Source organism: Branchiostoma belcheri, unplaced genomic scaffold (genome assembly GCF_001625305.1).
Source record: "Branchiostoma belcheri isolate BF01 breed outbred unplaced genomic scaffold, Haploidv18h27 scaffold33, whole genome shotgun sequence".
Classification (NCBI taxonomy): domain Eukaryota; kingdom Metazoa; phylum Chordata; class Leptocardii; order Amphioxiformes; family Branchiostomatidae; genus Branchiostoma; species Branchiostoma belcheri.
In genome coordinates, this window is record NW_017803943.1 from 2,478,024 (window position 1) to 2,494,611 (window position 16,588).

The following is a 16,588-nucleotide window of genomic DNA, read 5'->3' on the forward strand; positions in this document are numbered from 1 at the left end:
CCATACGGACTGAACCGGGTCTAATCCCTCGTGAACAAAGAAATTCAACGCCCAACACGGTAAGGCGATACCTTAACAACGGACAGGTTCTTCGGCTGAGTGGTTTGGGAAGCTTGAATTTTTCTCGGAAAGCCTCTCTACTTGAAAGTTTGGCTGATTCGCTCGTGACTAGAGTCTGTGTAAGTTAACGCAAACTCTTGACTGGCCACTCAAGGGCCGGCTGGATGATGGGCGGGCGGCCAAGCAATCGTAAATAAAGCGATTCCGTGACTAGCTTGGGCGGCGGACTCGAAATCCACAGGTGGAACGCCGTGATGCGATCACCCCGCCTTGTGGGCAAGTTTAGCGCCTTTGGAATGTTTTCCTAAACTGATCAGCGCCATTGACGTTACGGAGGGGTATACCATGAGAATTTTCGTTGACGTACATGTGTATTGTTGTACTTTCATTGATGAAGCAAACAAAATGTGGAACAAACAAAATGAATTTTACCTGAGCGTAGCACAGTAAGCATGGTTAAGTTATCCATCAGTGATTGATGACAGGGATACAATGGGTACTAATACATTAGCGCTTTGGGAGACATTTTTGTTGACGTTTTGCAGAATTTTCAATGACAGAACAAACGGAACGAAACATTGACTCATCCGAGTAAAATTCAGAAGTTGACCGCACGTACAGACTTGGTAACAGGAGTGAACATGGGGAACAAGGGAGCAACACCAAGGTCATATATATATATACCGAATGCGCCATCACTAAAACGGTAAACGGCTACGTTGTCGCCATCTTTTGAGAAATGTATACGTAGGTCACAGAAGGTATCGATATGTCTTCCTGAATTTATTTATCTATCTATTGAAAATGCAACAAGACATTACACTGACTCTCAAGGCAGCAAAGCTGATATTAGAGAGTCAACATATAAGGACAAAACACAAAGGGCACATAATTTCAATACAATATGAAGTACAAGAACAATCATAAAAACTTAACCTATATCAATCTGATTAATTAAGTACATATATTTATACATAATAAAAATAACGCATTTGGAGGTCAGAGGTCCAGAAAAAAATATATACTACCTCATAAGAGAAAATTGATACTTAATGACAAGGCTTCCTGAATGAGAACCTGGTGTCGTTGTGGAGACGTCAGTCAACATGGAAACCTGATCTGGAGTGTCGGGTGTCATGGCGAGTACAGTACTAGTGGGGTCGTGTGTCGTAGCGCCAGCGTGCGCGATTCGGAATCAAGAGGTCACGGGTTCGAGTCCTGACGTGCCACCGATCTTGTGCAACCTTTCTCCACTAGACTCAAGTGAAGATGAGTATTGTCTGTCCAGTATTCATTTCTATGTACGAGACACAACACCAGCAACAGCTGCCTCTGTTCCGCGTGCATTGCACTGTTGCAATTTCAATAATAAATCAAATCTAATTTGTTTACGCGGACCCCCACCCATTAAGGCTCTACACACACAATCCATTTTTAAAACAGTTATAAACTAATAAAACTTATTAGGTACATTCATAAGTAAGTACTTTTCCAATTCGCGCTACAAATAGGCAGTAAATACAAATAGTCAGTGAAGTTGGGTAATGTTTACTTTCGTTTTTTTTAATACGCACTACTGAACTTTACAATGGGTGAAAATAAAAGCCAAGTACGCTGATTCCGGACTCAACAAGGATTGTAAATGAAATTACCGGACATGACGTCTGTTAACTGCCATTGTAAAGCTAGATGCTATATACATAGTAAACATTGCCTGATTTACTACCTTTGATAAATCCAACTTTTCGTGTAGTGATATATGAATGAGACTGTAAAGTAAACTGCCCGGAAGAAGTTAGGCCACACCGACTTAATTTTATGGATGACATCCGCGCGCGCATTGATTTTCGCCTGTCGCCCTACAAAAAAAAAAAAAAAAAAAAAAAAAAAAAGATCACGTCCACCGAGGCTCTGGTGTGTCTCTAGGCCTGGATAGTCCATGGTAGTCAGCGACAAAACGGAGCCGAGCACCCAGGCTATCGAATTCGAAGCTCCACGACTCAAGAACTCAGTAACGTTACATAAGTATAGTACCGATTCATAAATGCCGCAAAAAAGCCAGCATGTGCCGGCTTGTCGTATACGTCGCTAAGTACTGTCGGGAATCGAATTCACAATACCAGCTTTGTATTCCTGTGGCTTAGTAGCATTTTTATTTTTGGCCGGATTTTTTTTTATTCGCCCGCGCGCACTAGTTTGGGGGTCTTCAGAGGATGTCATCCATAAAATTAAATCGGTGTGGCCTTACGTAAAAGAGCTCTGTGTGTGTTCTGACGTCAGGTTTACGACTGTGGCAAGTTGGCGCCACTTTTTAGGTATGTTTATGATACGTCTAACCGGTGCAATAGCTCAATTGGTAGAGTGCTCGCTTTGTAACCGGGAGGTCGTGAGTTCAAACCCCGGCCGGGTCATACCAAAGACTTTAAAAATGGTACACACTTCTTTCTCTGCTTAGCACTCAGCACATATGAGAAAAAGTGTGGGGAGGTCAAACACACAGCACTACCAGCGGACCAGCCCCCTGCTGTAGTGCATTGCACAACTGTGTGTCGCCCAAGGGCTACAGAAATGGATATGGGCACCACCCTACGCTCTGCATAAGAAGCATGGGAGACCTATGATACGTCTATACAACTCGGTAAAAGTAGTAAAGTGAAAACTAGAAAGGTAACATTTGCAAGGCAAATCCATAATGTTTACCTTCGCATATGGTCTGCTCTGTTAATTCTTACTCAAACACATTCATCTATATGGTCAGGCAGGAGTCTAAATCCCCCATACTATACAATTGCAACATGATGCAGCTAATTGTAACCAATTAGGCTAATTGTGTAATGGTGGTAATTGTCACATGCCTGATTTTATCTATACATTTGTATATATATATATAAATAACCTTTCAAAAATATCTTTGTCACGACGTACGCAAATGCATGATGGGAGGTCGAAGTTTAATTTCTGGCCACGTGAATGATGTCGGTTGGTTCGACGTCATCACTCCCGTCATGCTCCTCTTCCTGGTCCTCGCCGAAGTCGTCAAAGTAGTTATCGGCAAAGCGGAGCATCTGTCGGAGGGCGGTCAAAGCCAGGATGTCAACCTGTAAAATAGGAGAAAACAAAGGGTAAAAGTTGTGAGTGGAGATAATCAGTCCCATGTGTTTAAATAGGCCCCATGAGTCGTCCAAGACTTGCCAGTGATGGCACTGTACTCACTATCAATCACCTTTTCGGCCAAAAGGCAGATGATTGTTGAACGGCAGATCCGCCGTAAGGTCTTAACTATTTTTTTTTGTCACCTTCCATAAAAAAAAAGGCCATTGCACATGCCTACGACAGCAAATTCGGGACTTCAAGAACAACATAATGGTAGGTATGTGATTGCTACCTTATTCTGTTAAATGAATTGCAGACCAATTCATGTATAAAACGTTACCCTTCTGTCCAGTTCCATCTCGGAGGCGTAGTTCTTGACAGGGAGAATGTTGGACACAGAAACACCGAGTCTTCCGCTGAGCTCCTTCACTTTTTCCTGCACGAGGCTGAGCAGAAAAATAAGGAAAAGAATAAGAAAACAAAGGAACCTCTTAAGCTTTTCTAAGCATCTAATATCATCAAGGAACAAGTAAGCAATATTTCTTAAGCGTACGCCTCTTCACTAAAGCCTTTTTTGGCTTCTCAACTTCATTTGAAAGTTTTTTTTCCAAACTCACGCGCTGCTGTAGACCACGGACAGGTCCTTCGCCACCTCTGGGCAGATCTCATCCACCTTCGTCAACAGTACCACTGTGGGGATACCTGTACAGGACCAGGGTGTACAGAAAACGTTTTATAAACAAAGGTTCAGAACTTAAGGACGTGATCATACATGCAGAGTGAGTTACTGTATATTGCAGTTAACATACATTTTGAATGCCGTTCGATATTTCTTCACTTCAAATTCCCCTCGAAAGTTTTGAGCGTGACCAAAGCATTTGGTAAACAACAAGAATGGCCACGAATATCTGAAATACACTTCGAATATCCATAGATATGCAAAGAATAAAGTTTTTACTCAGATGGCATTCCGGTTCATTCCCTCTCTAGTGTAAAGGGCGCATTAAGAAAATGAGAACTGGATCAGGATATGTGACGACACCCAGAACACTTTTAAAAAAGATAAAAACCTCGCTCGTTGATTTTTGTCCTTAAGCCTTTGATTTTATCCACAATGCCTTGCGACAGAACGCTCATGACGCATGCGTCGATGACGAAGGTGACGCAGTGGACCGTGTCGGACAGCGGAGGGTTCACCTTGAACCCGGCGATGCTGGGATCGATCGACACGGCTGGGTTGAACTTTGGTTTAGAACAAAGAGGAAAATAAAAACGTTGTATCGTTGTCTACCGATATTTGTCAAATACAAGATAAGCATTGCCTATAGACCTATCCTTACTCAGTTTTATTTTGCAACTCACACTAGGTTTTGACGGCCGAGTTAGGTGGGGCGTTGGGATCAACAACCAGGTCTTTCAGTCCCGAAGGCCCTTTCAGTTCCCGCTAAGATAAAATTGTCCGGATTGATCGGAATAGATTGGCAGCCGGTTTCCATCCGGTCAATCAAACCCCAGTGGGAGCGCTCCTGATCCGGCTCGATCCGTCGAAGCCGGATCGGGAGCGTTCCCACTGGGGTTAAGTTGACAGGATCAATCTATTTTGTTCTATCCGGACAGTTTTATCCTAGTGGGAAAAGGGCCATAGTATTTGAAATGTGACTGTTTACACCTGGTCAACTTTACAGGTAACAACCGTACGTTCTCACCTGGTACCTGTCCGGTACGTTCCCGCCCAGCAGGTAGGGTATGTCTGCCACGCCCAGACCCTGCCCGTCCTCCAGGCCCATGGTGTCGCACAGGCGGAACCCCAGCGCACCCCCTCCCCGCCCAGATCGCACCTCGTACCGACGGAACTGTGGGGGAAACATCCAGTATACAAACGATAATTCCATGCAGGTTTGCTCGGTGTAAAGCCACATAGACCACTTTTAGGCACTGAACACTGTGCACTGCCGTAGCATCCCTCAGTCAGCAGCATCAGGCTAAGGCAATACAAGCGGCCAAATTGATTTCAATTCAGGGCAGTCAAACTGGATTTTGAAAGTCAATTTTCCTGTCACCGAAAATTTGCTAATAAGTGGCAGTAAAATGTCACTATTACTGCGAATGTGTGAAGCATAATCTCAAAGCAGATCATACGGTGGCATAATCTCCAAGCAGATCATTCATTGGCCATAGGAGTGCCCATTAGCCACCGAACGCCGTATGATCTTCTTGTAGAATACTATGAAGCATACCTTGGTGGTGAGACTATGCGGTGCTATCCCTGTGACGGCTTGTGACGTCACATGCCCCCTAAATATGGAGTTGATGGTGTTGAAGTAGCTGGACTTCCCCCCTCCGGCAGGACCCAGCAGCAGGATCTGTGCCTGTGGAGCCTTCGTGCTGTCCAGGGGGCGATACTCAGTCACTTCTCGGACCAGCTCATCCCTTGCACTGAGAAAACAAGAATTCAGAGACGGGGCCGACATCGTTTACCACGTGACAAGTCTCACTGGGTCAGTCTATTGAAGAAGATCGGAATTACTGGTCGAAAGCTCTAGGTGAGAGCTTTTTTGTGTTGGAACAATATAGACAGTGCTTTAAACTTGGCAGCAACAGCATACGGAAAGGAGAACGAATGATCTATGTGACACAGTAAGTCATATGAGAGGTTAGTTTTTAGTGGAAAGACGTACCTAACAGTCCACTCCATCGTCCTCCAGGCGGTCTCTTTCAGCTTCGGCACGCTTGGACTGGCTTCCGCTCGTCTTCCACCGATGAAGACCGGCTTGTCTGTCAAAACAGCAAAAAAAAACTGTTTATGATACCCTTCTTACGTGTCCTCCCGGTGAAGCCCCTGTCAACAACTTATTAACGATTTCAGCACCAAGGACAGATGTCACAGCTTATTGTGATGAATTTTCCAGACCACCAGGGGACCACGTTCAGGAGCTGTCTGATTAAATTTAGGATACCTTTCTACACGAATTAAATCAAATGTGACTTAAATTTGAGTCAAATTTCAATGCCACCCGCGTCACTACCCAGCACTAGCCAACCACCAGCCAACCATATTGCTCCCAACCTTATTCAGCTATCTATGGCAGGGGCTTGACAGATTTTACCCAACGTGCCACCCAATCAGCCAACTCAACAACTCACCTCTGATGGTGTAGACCTCAATATCCTTATAGTCCAGGTCCGTACAGAAGGTGCCTGTCAGATATCCGTACGCCTCCAGGCCGCCAAACTCCTCGTACGATACGGCCCTGTCGGTGGCGTGCGGGGAGTAGGTGTTCCCGATGTTACACCGCGCTCCCTGGGCTTCAACCCGGGAGTAAGAAGGGCCCAGCAGAGAGGACTTCATCCCGGTACCCGTGAAGGACACCCAGTCGTACCCGCCGAACGTCGGCCCGTGGGCCCCGTCGTCGTACAGTGCAGAAGCGTCCCCTTGCAGCTTGAGCGGGAAGCGCACCTTGCTCTTCAGGTTGAAGAGGAAGGACCCCGGTGCGGTGACGTGTCTTCCCGCGCTGCGCCACGACACGCTGGCGTAACCGCCGAAAACGTCGCCTCCGTTGCTATAGGCGACGACGATGGTCGGCCCTTGGTTGTCGCACAGTCGGTGGAATTCCTGCGCGTTGTAGGTGTTCGCGGTCGCCTTGAAAAGCAGTTTGAAGTCGGACGCGGGCTTCTTCAGCCACTGTCTGAGCTTTTGCTCGTGCTCCCCCGATAAAAGGATAGTCGTGTTGTTTTTGTTGACTTTTGGCAAGTAGGACGCCATTGTTACCTGTAAAAATATTCAAATTATTTCAAGACAAGAAAATACTAGTACATAGGCATATATGCATAGAACAAATAGTAACGGACAATACTGGACTCCTCGGCAAAATGTCCGCAACAGAGACACATCACTGGCCCACAATGCTTAAGACGACCCGACTGACATGTATGGTGATATCTGTATACACAGTTTACCGTAGGGCACTACATCACCTGTGTGAGAGTGCTAGTGCAGAAAGAACTGGGTAGAACATATGCACAAAATGCCAACTGATACCTGTTGGATGTTGTGTGTGTTCCAAAGTTTTTCCAACACAGACAGTTCAGAGGAATTTGACGGTGCTGTAATAGAAAATGGCCCGACCGTTTTGTGATGGAATGGTAGTGGTTATATCATCATAATCATAGTGGTTATTATGTTTGGGTGTGGTCCTATACCATTCACACGGTCACACATTCTAATAGGGAAACACCCATACAGAATGCAAACACCGTATATCAACTTACTATCGCTAAAGGAGAATAGAGAAGATTGATCATGAGATGGTAATTTTGAATTGCTCTGAAAACTAGCTGGCAAAAAATCAACTCGATGCCACATCAACATAAAGTACCGTTTTGGGCACTGTTATTGGAGATGCTCTATGAAATGTCTAATTTGCAGTGTAGCAATTTTTGTACCCATTAATTATTAATGCTAAAGATGTGATATCAATATGGACGCTTTGGTCGACATTATCTTAATGAACGCTTTGAATAATTTATGAAGATACGCGTTCCGAAATCATATGGGTACGAATATTTTTTGGGTACCGCCCATAAATAGCTAGAACCAGCCTACAATACAAAACAAGCAACCTTTTTCCATCGGTGACATTACCTTTTTGTCTCTCAAATATCAGTATGCTATGGGATAGGGTTGATTCAACTTGCTACATGAAAAGAATGACCAGAAAATTTTCTTTGCAATTCAAATCTACTTTTGCCGCCATGAAATTGTACTGGATACCTTTAAACCTATAGCAATCGGACGCAATTTGGTAGTCTTAAACAAGCTAATATCCAAGCTTTTTGGACGCTGTTTTGTCCCCTTGTTTGTTTTATGAAATTTTTAATAGCAGGTGGTTCATTTTCTCAGGGCACCTGCCACAGAGAACCCTGGGAAAGAGAAAGTAACTGTTGACCAATCAGCAGCTCACAAATCATACGCCTGCGCACGAGAGCCAAATTTCCCAAGATGGCGGAAACAGTCCGATGTGTACGAGGGATTTTGTGCAATTTTCGCTCATTTCTTCACACAGAAATGTTGCTAGCACTTCTAGTTTTGCACGTAGTTAGTCCATTTTATAACACAGCTGCGGTAGAAATTTTGCGGCCGAGGGGAGTGTCGTTGCTACGTAAGTACCTTTGAAACATGTCGTGTACACGTGTCGCCCTCCCCACTTGTGTGTGTGCTGAAAAAGGCTCACAAAGGAAACTAAACCGTAATGTTCTTACCTCTCTACAGAGAGATTTCTACAGCTTAAAATGTCTCCATGTGCCAACGCAGGAGCTCTGCCTTTCGTTCTGCATTCGTCGTTTTTTTATTCACAATGTTTCTACAATTTACAGCACTACATCAGATGGTTTCCCGCTATTAAAATTTGTTCAGTGTCAGTCAGGTGTATCTATGACCTACTTTAAATCGCCGGTCGCGAGTATTAGGGTGTTGTTGCCAAATTTATCGGTGATAATGACCTTGCATCAGGCTGTTTGCCATATAGTCTCTTACATTGAATTCATTATATTACGGTACGCTGAATTGAACTGCCAAAAAATTTTTTATCTTCCTGTTGGGCCCATGTCATAGTTTTGTTGTAATCGTACATTTGTAACACAAAATTATGTAAGTTGTAACCAATTAACTTTGTCATGTGTGTTTACATCTTCAGTTAAGTTGAGTTTTATTTAAAATCAATGGTAATGTGAACATGTGAAACACTAGGAACAAGTAGAAACAAGAAAACCCCTGACTCCCAGGAATCGAACTCGCACTGAACCCAGCTTACAAGCCCAGCGCGCTTACGACTACTCCAAAAGGTCCAGAATGGGTCAGTTAGCGGCGCTTGAACCCCACTGTTACACGTGTGCATTTTCCCTTGTGTGTGTTTTTCAGATAAACCTTTCTACGATGAGTCGAAGCCCTTCACGTGTTTAGACGGCTCAGCGACGATCCCGTTTGATCAGGTTAACGATGATTACTGTGACTGTAAGGACGGCACTGATGAACCGGGTGAGACTTAGTCTTTTATTGACATTGTTACTGTGTTATTGTGATTTGTGTGTAGCTATGTATTCGCATTATTCTGCAATATTCTATGTGTGGGTTAGGTGTAACAAGTCGATCGGTATAATATAGCCAGCTGCCGCCGCGCCACATGCCTGCGAAGCTGGTGTGTTATGCTGAAAGGCGGCTATACAGATACAGATACAACACCAGCAACAGCTGCCTGTGTCCCAACATGTGTTGTATTGTTATAATTCCAATAAATCATTTCAACCCCAGGTACTGCTGCCTGTCCCAACATGAAGTACTACTGCAGTAACAAGGGCTTCACTCCCAAAACCATCCCTTCATCCAGGGTCAACGATGGCATTTGTGGTGAGTACTTCTAATAGTTCTATGTGTTACTGTATTACTCAAGCCTTAGATACTAGTACCACATGTTGTACAAAATGTACCTTGTTTGAACAATACTATTGTCACAAAATAAAGTTTCCTGGTTTTGCACAGTTAACTTTCAGGTTGCAAAGACCTGTAATACTTATATGACTGTCTGACCTTTGTTTGTTTGTTTGTTTGTTTGTTAGACTGCTGTGACGGTACGGATGAGTACAGTGGACTGATACTGTGTGAAGACAAGTGCAGGTACAGCTGTTTACTTTGCTTGGTAAAAAAAGGTTTTGTTACACACTAGGAGACAAAGGAGGTTGAAGTTCATGGAATTCTGTAGTAGAGTAAAACTCACACTTTCCATCCGATGTAGTGCCTGTTCCCCTTCTTCCGTGAGTTGAACATGCTTGCACACCTTTGCTGAGGCTTGATGGCAACATGCTATTTGTCTCTGTCCTGTTGGTTAAGTATAAAACACATATATATATTTGCAGCAAAATTAAAACCACTACAAAAGTTTCTGCATAGCATACAGTGGTTTGAGGTGGCTAGGGTGCTACAACATTGTCTATACTCTGATTGTTGTTTACAGGGAGATGGGTGCAGTGGAACTGGAGCAGAGGAGAAAACAAGCGGAGGTCATCAACAAGGGATTCCAGATGAGACAGAACCTGGTGGCTGATGGGAAACAAGTCAGGCAGGACAGGGAGGTTGGTATCAGAATCTTTTATAGAATACTACACAGTGTATCATAGAAGTTCATCAGTGTTGGCAGTAATCATAGTACAATGTTAAACCTTATTCTGAGGCAAGGGTACTCACTTACTTATTCAGTCCTCTTGCACGGAGTGCGTAGAGCCCACCAGTGTTCCTACAAAACAAAATTTGTGTAGTATTAATACCGGTGTGTGATGAACTTTGTTTTTTGTCTCTCTAGGCCAAACTGAATGCCTTGAAGGAAGAGAAACAAGTTGAGGAGACTAAGAAGCAAGAAGCACAAGGTTGGTTAATGACACATGCTATGTACTCTAACCATCATTTCAGGAAAGAACACTAAACTAACAACAACAAAAAATAATGTCTAGAAATTTATGACGAGGTTTTTACCCTATAAACTGACTTCACTTTGATTTCCAGCTGCAAAGGAAGCAGCAGAGGCACCAGAAAAGGAAGCAGTGGACAAGCACAAGAAGGCTTGGGAAGGTCTGAGCCTGTTAGTTGTTTTACAAAAGTACAAAACCTTGCTGCTTTACACAGTTAAGAGTTAAGTAGTGCATTTTTTAAAAGAGACATACTACAATCAATATTGCATTCTTACCTGTCAAACATATGTAGGATGTATATCTTCATGCCAGTATGAAATGTAACATACATGTATTTCTTAACTATGTATTACAGAGGTGAAAGCTGCCAGAGAACTGGAGAAACAGAAGGAGGCCGGCACAGCGGCCTTTGCTGAGCTGGACCTGGATGGGGATGGCTTGTAAGTGTATGGTAACACCTAGCTTCAGTACAGAGTGAACCAGTAACACTTAGCTCCAGTGCACAGTGAACCAGTAACACCTAGATTCAGTTCACAGTGAACCAGTAACACCTAGATTCAGTGCACAGTGAACCAGTAACACCTAGATTCAGTGCACAGTGAACCAGTAACACCTAGATTCAGTGCACAGTGAACCAGTAACACCTAGCTCCTGTGCATGTAGTAAACCAGTCGTATTAGCCCTGATGAAGCTGACAGATGGTCATTGAAATGTCGGCTCATGTAAAACAAATGGTAGTGAATATTCACTAAGTAGAACTTCACTATTCAATCATTTACCAACCTGCGATGAAATTATTTACGATATGCATGTTTGTCTCCCTGTAGGATAAAACTGGAGGAGTTCCAGACCCACCTGGAGTTTGATGATGATGTAGATGGAGAGGTCACAGAGGAGGAGGCCAAGGTGAGAAATAAACTGTTTTTCAAGACCTAACCAGATATTAAACTAGAAAATAAAACATTTCCAAAGCAAATGCAAATTGTTCTCCATCACTCATTTCTCCTTCTATGTTTAGACCCATCTTGGTGATGTAACGGAGGTGGATTTGGACCGTTTTTTGACAGAAAGTTGGCCCAAAATCAAGGACCTTTACCAAGGCGAAAAGGTAAGACAGGACCTGGCGCTTTTTTGCCTGTGCAAAATAAATAATAGAAATTAGCTAAAATATGAATACAATGGAAAGAGCATATTTATGGAATGGTAAATAAGAGAAAAAAAGTACCAACTTTGCATCATAACATTTTCCACATTATTTTTCTTATGGACAAAATGCCTCTATGTTTGATTTCACATATACTGGTAGGAATCATTAGAAGAAAGGCATAGTAATATGATAAAACCTCCACAATGGATGCAAGAATGTTTTTCATGATATAAACTTCCATGTTTTGATGATAGGACAAGGCAAAGGCCCCCCCTGCAGAGGAACCTACAAAAGGAGACACAGATGAGCCCCCCTCGGAAGACCCGGTACCCCCTCCCACAGATGAAGAGGAGGAGAGAGAAGAGGAGGAGGAAGAAGAGCGTAGGTTCATCTTTGTTTTAAGTTTCTTCTTAGGTGGTTTGAAGGCTACATTGATCAGAAATTGCTAATAACAGTTATTTCAGTCAAACTGAATGGTTTTTACCATCACAGAATGGTTTGAATCTTCCATGAAAAGTTTTCATGTCATTTTTACTTCTGTCATGGAAATTTTGTTTTGGTTTAGGATGGTTTGTATGTTTAGGTTCCTGAGTGTCAAAGGTTGCTAAAGTAGTTCTTTGAAGTGTGCTGAGTTACTTTATATATTTTTATACAACTGTGTTACACAGATTTTTGCAGAACAATCTTTAAATGGTAAAATAAATGAATGAATATTTACATTTCTAGGCTTTGAAGAGGATGATAATGATGATGAGGTAGAAGATGAAGATGATGATGACGACCTTGATGATGACCTTGATGATGACTACCCAGATGAGGAGGAGGAGCCGGATGTTGACATGACCAAAGACGAAGCCAAACCAGACGAGGATGAGATGCCAGAATACGACGAGGAGACAAAACAGCTGATTGCAGGTTTGTGACATACCATTTCTGGTACACCAAAAACAGCTTCTCAAGCAACTGTATATGGTTCTGGAAACGGTCAGACTTTTCAGGTAGCATCCACTTCCTTTTGCCAGTGACACTGGAGAGTAATTATCAGATAAGCAGGTTTATAAGTACGAACTATCGATTGATTTGCAAATTAGTAAAGACAATTTTTTTTAAAGTCTAAAAGCAAACAAAAGTTAGACAAGTGAAGATAAGGATTTCAAATTATTTGATCTGCTTTTAAGTTTTATGTATCATAATATACAACTTCTAGAAAACTATAAGCAGCCCTTTTTCTTTGCATACTGAAACTTTATCTGATAATACAGTTTTGTTCTAGTTTTAACACTAAAAATCTTCTAAATGACAACAGCTGCAGACCAGGCCAGGGCAGAGTACACAGAAGCCAACAAGAAAGTCAACGACATCGATACACAGATCAGGTTAGTAGTGCCACCTACTGAGACATAGGTGAACTGCATTATTCTGTATTAGGTGAGCTTGATGAGGCCTAGAAAAAAAAGTTATTTCCTGTATCACTCCTGAAAAAATTAGGGTTGGCTAGCAGGGATTATCTTGTTTTTCTTTTTTTTTAAAGACTTTTGATTCCAGTGAGCCAACATATACAATACAGTTTATGTCCGGTGATACTCTCTTTTATGTCCTACCTGGGCCGCGATTACGTTCGATACGGGTGTTCCGGCCCGTGTGATAACTAGCGGTACAGCCTGGGGGTTCTTAACGCGTACGGCCCGGCCCTTCCAAATGTTCCATAGAACGATTCGAACGCGTTTCGCCCTAACCGCGTGCAACGCTTTCGAAAATTTCGAATGCGAAATTCGGACGTTGGAATTGACGTTGTTGCGTTTTTTGGGATTAGGGACACCAAATTTTTGCTCATTTCGCATTGAAAGGCGTGTTTTCTTGGGTGGGTATGACATACATAAAATACAACACGGTGTATTCCGCATCACCCTCGGTCCCAGCCCTCCCGCGGATCGGATCTCCCTTCGGCCGTCGGGCGATCCGACGCGCGGTCGGGCTGGTACCTCGGGCGATACGGAATACCCCGTGTTGTATTCTATATATATCTCTTCTAACTTCCCACCCCGACCAGGCAACTAGAGAAGCAGCTGGGGACAGACTTCGGTCCTGAGTCTGAGTACAGCTCCCTGGACGGGCAGTGTTTTGAGCTGGAGACGAAGGAGTACAAGTACAAACTGTGTCCCTTCGACAAGTGCACACAGAGTCCCAAACACGGCGGCTCTGAGACTACGTTAGGGTCAGTATGTCAGCTGTTAGTTTGGCTTGAAAATGGTGCAGCTGTTAATGCAGAAACATTTGCAGTGTTTTATCACATCATATTAGCCAAATTAGAAAGATCTCCTAGAAAATCCTAGAACCTACATACTGGATTTTTATTTGTTTCTGCTGAATGTTGTCCACTTTTGTTTGTAGACTAAATGTAATAACATGTCTTGTCCTGTACATGCAGGAAATAGTGTCTCATGGGGATTGAGTTTAAACATTTTTGGGGAGAATACAAGACCATACTAATACTGTGATCATGTCCTTGGGACTGGAAGAGAGAGTTGTCCCCCTTTACCTGACCCCTGTGAAAAAATTCTGGTGAGAACCCTGGATAAATTGTGTGAGTTGACAGCTTGTTTTTTGTGTCTGCCCCAGACGGTGGGAGAAGTGGGCAGGACCTGAGGAGAACAAGTACATCGCCATGAAGTACACTAAAGGACAGAACTGCTGGAACGGGCCGGACAGGTCGACTGAGGTAGGGACATCTTAGGTTTGCCCATATTTTGTCTGAGCATTCTCCATAAACAAAAACTTGTAATTGAAGGAGTTTAGAAGAACATGTTAATTGGTCGAATTGTTTAGGTACCTAAACCCATGTACCTGTACCTGTACCTAGAATTTGTTCGGGTACACAGCTCTATGTTTTGATACAGACTGTGCTGTGGCCCACTGTTCATTACTGTACATAGTGTTTGTCTTCTGTGTCACAACCGGTGGGAGATTAGCTCTTCAGTGAGCTAATCTACCAATGGTCCTCACATCCGGTTTTAGCTGGAATGTGATCCAGCTGAAACTGGATCGAGAACACCTTGAAATTCCTTTTCCTACCTTTCTGTCCCCCAGGTCCGAATGACATGCGGCATAGAGAACAAGTTGTTATCTGCCTCGGAGCCCAACAGGTGTGAGTACGTGTTTGACTTCGAGACTCCCGCCATGTGCACTCAGGAGGTGCCCACCAACCCAGAGTTTACTCATGAAGAGTTATAGCACTGTGAAAAACACACTCCAGGGATACTAACAGCACATCAGCAGAACGTACTGCACCTGCGCAAAACCTGTGATGTATTGTGCATAGCACTTCGGCAGAATGTAAAAGATATTGTCTGCAACAGGCAAAATTTGGATGCAAAGTTGACCAAAAATCCAGCAAAAATCGTGAAAAATCAGGGTTTCGCGCAGGCGCAGTGTGTTCTGCCGACATGCTGATGCTAATGTATGCTCTCCAAGCAGAAGTTTAGGCTTTTTTTTCAGGCATACTATGTTTTTAACACCAGCGAAAATTCCATCACGAAAAGAAATCCAGATAAAAAGACTTAGAAACATGCCAAAAATAAGTCAAAGCCTGAACCTCTCTTTGGAGGGTTACTAATGTACATCCTCCCGCTCACCCCTCAGACAGAAATGGACTTGTCCTTTTAGCAACCCCCAAAGAGATACATTTACGTATTAAATTTAAACATCCTGGCTCTCTCCTATTCCTCTCTCATTTCTTATCATAAAGAGTACTATCTTTACATTTTATAGAATGTACAAAGGAATGTAAGGGTGTGTACATTCGTGAAAGAAATAGAGGCAAGCTACATCGGTACAATGTGGCTTGAAATGATGAAATGCGTTCCACTTGTGTAGGAATAATGTTCAAATAGTCTGTATCCACTGAAAGAAAGCCTTTAAAGTCTCTCCTTCCACAGCTTGTAAATTTATGGCTTCATGTTTCACTAAAAAATGCAGCAAAATCTTACAGATTCTTTATGATTACCTTGAATAGTGTACAAGAGTAACACAATTAAATAGCAGAAGAGTTAATTATGATCTGTATCATTTTCAGATGAATTAATATCACACTGAGTATGTACTAGTATGTAATACTATGTGAACAAAGCTCTGTTGAGCACTCAGCATTCCTTTGTCGAATATGTAATTCTATTATAAATCCCTATGATGGCACTTTTATTACAGTGATCATACTAGTACTTGAAAATAGACTAATTGGATTTCACTGTGTAGTAGAAAAAAATTCTTTACTATCCGGATGTCAATAAGATGTTGATTTAGATGCATTACTGCTAAGGAAAAAGATGGAACATGATTGGAGATGATGTCTAAGTTAGCTTGGAGGGAATTTTAGCTAGATGGCCCAATAATCAAGTATGACAAAATTTCACGTTTTCTTGCACTTGACCTGTCATTCCAGAATGAATCAGTAGGTGGTGTTTATGCAACTTGAGGGAAAGAATTTTGAAAACTTTTGATGAAATATCTGTAGTGTACTGTAATACTGCCAGGCTGAATTTTTGAGAAACGTGCAAAATTTTACTTCAGCAAGATTATTATCGGTCAGATTGACTTCAACATTGACCATTTTTGGACAGACTTCTTGCATGAACTTTGCAGGAAAAAATCTGAGTTGGGGGAGGAAAATTTCTATTTGAAATTCAAAACAACAGTCTCTCTTTGAAATAGGCCAAGTGCCACTTAGCCTTTTGATAGATATGATAAAACCTTAACATGACTTGAGAGGTGTCACTTTATAGGATAGCTGATATTTCTGACATTTTGTTCCTACAACTGGCACAGATAATCGGA

General features: G+C 42.7%; 2 protein-coding genes across 2 annotated transcripts; one reads left to right on the forward strand and one right to left on the reverse strand.

Moving 5' to 3' along the window:
- Positions 1–2,783: 2,783 nt before the first annotated feature.
- On the reverse strand, positions 2,784–7,219 carry LOC109475259. The gene is made up of 9 exons (XM_019775859.1): positions 7,193–7,219; positions 6,298–6,922; positions 5,832–5,928; positions 5,391–5,589; positions 4,860–5,006; positions 4,224–4,395; positions 3,771–3,855; positions 3,494–3,599; positions 2,784–3,158 (listed from the first exon to the last, which is right to left on the reverse strand). The coding sequence occupies exons 2-9, from the start codon at positions 6,914–6,916 to the stop codon at positions 3,012–3,014; spliced, it is 1,572 nt and encodes a 523-aa protein (XP_019631418.1). The 5' UTR covers positions 6,917–6,922; positions 7,193–7,219; the 3' UTR covers positions 2,784–3,011.
- Positions 7,220–8,128: 909 nt separating this feature from the next.
- LOC109475309 (glucosidase 2 subunit beta-like) lies at positions 8,129–14,995 on the forward strand. The gene is made up of 16 exons (XM_019775925.1): positions 8,129–8,312; positions 9,071–9,187; positions 9,461–9,556; positions 9,766–9,823; positions 10,161–10,278; positions 10,506–10,569; positions 10,706–10,771; positions 10,967–11,051; positions 11,439–11,517; positions 11,630–11,719; positions 12,013–12,139; positions 12,485–12,673; positions 13,065–13,134; positions 13,809–13,973; positions 14,378–14,477; positions 14,846–14,995. Exons 1-16 carry the CDS (start codon positions 8,153–8,155, stop codon positions 14,987–14,989), a joined length of 1,728 nt encoding a protein of 575 aa, XP_019631484.1. The 5' UTR covers positions 8,129–8,152; the 3' UTR covers positions 14,990–14,995.
- Positions 14,996–16,588: the final 1,593 nt, after the last annotated feature.